General features: G+C 45.7%; 1 protein-coding gene across 1 annotated transcript; it reads right to left on the bottom strand.

The window, feature by feature from the left end:
• Positions 1-833: 833 nt before the first annotated feature.
• On the bottom strand, positions 834-1,307 carry SCP2D1 (SCP2 sterol binding domain containing 1). Its single transcript, XM_073336762.1, has one exon. It carries the CDS (start codon positions 1,305-1,307, stop codon positions 834-836), a length of 474 nt encoding a protein of 157 aa, XP_073192863.1.
• Positions 1,308-4,734: the final 3,427 nt, after the last annotated feature.

Genomic DNA, 4,734 nt, shown 5'->3' with positions numbered 1-4,734 from the left:
GGCAGCCAATTGGACTTTTGAGCTCCTCAGCCTTATGGAACACCTTCTTTTGAGGTGTTGTGTTGCATGGCTTCCAGAACTCTGGGGAAGTCGCAGCACCCATTGGCTTCTCCAACTAATGTTGAACATGCCTTAATGACATGCTCCAGAAGTGATCTCCTTATGTTTAGAGATTGCCCATGCTATGTCTTCCCCCCAGTTTTACGATTTACTGGTACCTGCCTCCCCCACCTGCCTCCACAAATCCATGTTATAGTGACCTCCCTCTGGTTAAAAGTACTGGCCATAACTCCGTCTTGAACATGTCTCAATGGGCCATATTCATCCCCAGCATTCAGTGGAGTTACCCGAGGGCTGAATCTGGCAGTGTCTCACCACTACTTTCCCATTTGGCTGTGGAGGAACACTGGAGGTTCAAAACCTTCTCTGGGCGGGTGATGACTGCAGTGCTCCCAGCCCCAGTCATCTTTGGAAGCTCAGGGTGTGAACCCTGCTCTCCTGAACCTCAGAGTGGCAGGCACATACTTTCCTGAGACTGAAATGTAAAGCACTGTACGCATTCCATATGCTTGCTGCGGCTAAGCAAATGCATGACGAAAGCTTCCATTGAGGACCAGTGAGAGACATGGTGCATTATGCTATTAACTCCCAGTTTACTGTAACAATAATAATTGATCAATCAAATTAGCTGTAGAGTGTCTCCAAACTTGAATAGTAAGAATTTGCATTAAAATAGGATGTGCTTTTTTCAGTCTCCATTGTGAGCAACTCTGCTGTATGACAAAAGGAATTCAGTCTTGGCCGTTCTTGCCACCAGTAAGGCACTGTGTAGCTCAGAGTTTAGCATGATTTTTAAGAATCATCTCCAGCTTCTGACCCAACATGATGTTGCCTCTTACCTTCAGCCTGCCAACAAAGAGTGCCCTATGGGGCTTAATCTTGCCCAGGGCCAACTGCATGAAGTCATGATCGGAAAGGGTAAAGACCGTGTCAGCAGGACAACGTGAAGCTCCTTGGTAGATCTCTCCAGAGCCAGTCTTTAAGTCAAGAGTCCACTGCACCACCATCTTTCCATCTCTAGTGATGTCCCACTGAAATATGGCATTCACTTTCTTGACCATCTGGCTTCCCATTTCCTTAATACGGCGACCAATTTCCTCAAATATAAGATCACTCTGGAGGCCGGCGGCTTTCCCTGAAGATTTAGCGGAGGTGGAGGTCAGAGCCATGTAGGAGCCTGAGCCAGTGGCTTCTTCTGTCTCTTTGATCTTAGTCTGAAGGTACGTTTTCTTTCTTTCCTTCCACATCTCTCTTTGCAGATTTGCTGCAGACTACAATTTGACCTCAAGATACCAACAATGAACCGTTGTCTGATTTGTCTGTCTGCTGATTATTGTACCGTACTTTTGTGTTTCTTTCGTAAACCTTGCCTTCTGCTTTTGTATTAAAGGTATTATTTAAATTTTTTCAATAATGTGAAATCATTGTTGGGGTGGTGGCATTGTGACATCAGAGGTAACCCAGCCAATCAGCCTAAAGTGTTAGTTCATTTGCATACTGTAATTTTATTGGTTAATACTTTACAGTGTTAAAATGTGGGGATGGTTGCATTTACTGTCACATTTCATGCTTTTTACTTAACAGCCATGATTATATCATAGTTGTGAAATAAGTTGGGGGGTTTTGTTGTTGTTGGCTAGCAATGGGATGTTTGTTATACGCTTAATTCAGGAATACTGCATTTGTAACTGTGGGCTGTAGACTACACACAACCTGTATATATCACAGGGTTACACAATATAGCAGTCACAGACACCAAGTCTGAGTATTTGTGACTGTCTTTAACTCTTCAAAATGTGTGTGCATAGCCACCTTGAGATGTGTATATGTAGCCTTTGTTACGTGTCCCAGTATCTAATAATACAATTACACATTTTTCACCGTAACTTTAACTGGATCAGAACAACAGCAGCAAGAAAATAATACAGTATCAAAAAGTGAACTGTTAGCACAGTGAGGAGGGGGTTCGTTACCTACCAGCTATAGCCACAGTCACGTCATTCTTGAGTCCAGCCTCCAATCCAGTCCAGCTGCAACAGTTGCCTTCAGACTTGTCTTTTGAGCCCTGCCAGTCCAGAATGATCCAAATTTTAAAGCCGCAGTAACCAGGCAAACTCTCTGTCTTAAAGCTCCATATGCCACAGCCTTACTCCCAGTTTTCCTGTTCTGTATTTTACACATTTGCGAGAGACAAGAAGTTTTTAAAATATTAGTAACAACAACCCACAAAGTGACTCTGTATGCTACCCAGGATCACTATCCTGTCTATCCTGCAAGTGCCACAATGGCACAGCTGCAGCTACGCCGCTGTACCACTATGCTGTAGAAACGGGGCTCTCCCATCGTGGTAGTAAATCCAGTCCCTCGAGAGGCAGGCGCTAGGTTGACAGAAGAATTTTTCCATCGACCACGCTGCATCTATAATGGGGGCTAGGTCGACCTAACTATATCACACAGGGCGCAAAATTAACATAACTAGACTGACTTACGTTTTAGGTGTAAACCAAGTCTATGGTATTAATATGGCACCCATCTGAGGTATCTGAGTGCCTCGCAATCTTTAATGATTCAGCCTCACCAAACCCCTGTGCCATCTATATCTATGTAGTCCATGACCGACTCAGTCATAGGCACATTATTTTCATGATGTTTCAATGGGCAGTTTCTTTGTTCCAGGGGCGCCTCACTCTTCTTCAGATGGGAACTGAGCCACAGAGAGGCTAAATGACTTGCCCAAAGTCACACAGGAAGTCTGTGATGGAGCAGGGAACTGAAACAGAGTCTCCTAAGTCCCAGGTCAGCCCCCTAACCACTAGGCCATCCTTCCTCACTGAGAATTCACCAATCCTGCTAGACCAGCCACAAATTTTCATCCATCTCTAGTTGTATATGAATCTGGCTGCTTTGAAATTAGATGTTTTCTCATAGACACAAATGAGTCAGAGTTTTGTAGATTTTCTGGGACTCTTAGATCATCTACTCTGACTTCCTCTATCACACAGGCCATAGAACTTCATCCACACGTGCACGTGCTATTCTGTAAGTCCATACACGGGCTTTGGTGCCTAGCTACACCTCTACTTACATTCTCTGGAGAAGCTATCTAGAGAAGCTGGAAATGAAAATGAAGACACTGTGAGAGTTTCTTTAGCAGGTGGCTCCCTGACTGTGCTGTAATGATTTGAGGGAATTTTAACTTTCACTCCAATCAGCTTTTTTCCTCTTCTCTTTTGAGTTTTAACACTGCACTGAATTCTCCTGATGTGAAGCAATGTGTGGCTGACGCTGCTATCTCACTTGGATGCTGCTTTGACTGAGGGAGCACAGTAACTTTCCATTCACAGACCAAAACTTTATTTCTTTGAACATTTCCTTCCACCAGCATCGTGTTCTCTAGCTGGGTCTTCTCACTAGAAACTTGTCTCCCTTCCTAGCACACAATTGAACGCTGCTGTAGCTTAGCTAGGCTTCATAGCAGCCCATTTGCCAACATATGGAATGGGGTAGCTCATTTGACTTGGAAGCCTGCTAGAAATTGCCATCACAGCCAGGATCTTTCCCCAAAATTTACCCATTTGTAGGGATTTGTTCCTCACTTGGAGAGGTGTTGAGGGCATCAGATTTTGGTGTGGGAGTGTTCCAGTGTAATTTAATCACCTGTTGGAGGCAGCATTGGCCTGACATTCAAGCCTGGTTCCTCTTCCTGGTTCAGCCAATTACCTACAAGATGATCTTGGGCAAGTCAGTTACCCTCTCCTTGCCTTGGTTTCACCATCTGTAAAATGGGGATAATGATGTTCTAACCTCCTTGGTAAAATGCTTTGAGATCTATTGATGAACAGCACTGTACAAAACCTGGGTATTACTATTCTAAGAAGAAGCTGGCTTCAGATAGACAGCAACGCACTGCTACATGGGGGACTCAAATGGATTGTATGGCTAGGTGACATTCCAAACGACTGTCCTCTTCTTTACCTATGGCTTTCATTTTCCGTTCTCCAGGCTAGACCCTCACCCTACACATACACCCAAACGTTATGCAAACTTCTTTGTCTAATGGTGATGTTTCTTGGCATATAGTTTCTCTTCCCTCCCCTATATCATCTCACATTTGACTCGCTCTCCTAGGCAATGCCAGTAGAGCAAGAAACCCAGGCAAACCCACTGCCACCACAGCTGCAAAGCCATGAGCTATTCTGTGCCACGAACCAACAAATCAGCCTGCAACCATCAGCTAAACAAGGGAACCAAGCCCGGGCTGGTGCAAAGAACGCCCATCGTCCAGTGCATTGGAGATGTGGGTAGGACAGAGGAGCTGCTCGTGGAAAAAGCAGAGTGGGAGGGGAGAGGGTCTGGGAGGAAACAGGAGAAGTTTAGCTCGAGATAGACTGGGCAAGATCCGAGGTGCACAAGGGTTGAGGGTGAGGGGAGAGCATGGCCTACAGGTGTGTCGGGAGAGCATGGCTGAAGCACCTTGTACTCTCACGACCCTTGGCCAGCAGACTGGCCCCATCAGGCTGTTCCTGCCAGCACTAGTTACAACAGACTCAACCAAACGTCAGCTTCTACCAGGATTCTGAGACAACAAAGGTGGCATTGGGCAGCCATTTGCCCTGCCCAGCCGGCTTGGGAACTGCTCCAAGCACAGCTCAGCCAGACCCGAGGATCCGGCCC

Source organism: Lepidochelys kempii, chromosome 3 (assembly GCF_965140265.1).
Source record: "Lepidochelys kempii isolate rLepKem1 chromosome 3, rLepKem1.hap2, whole genome shotgun sequence".
In the NCBI taxonomy this organism is placed as follows: Eukaryota; Metazoa; Chordata; order Testudines; family Cheloniidae; genus Lepidochelys; species Lepidochelys kempii.
This window is presented reverse-complemented; position numbering and strand designations above follow the sequence as displayed.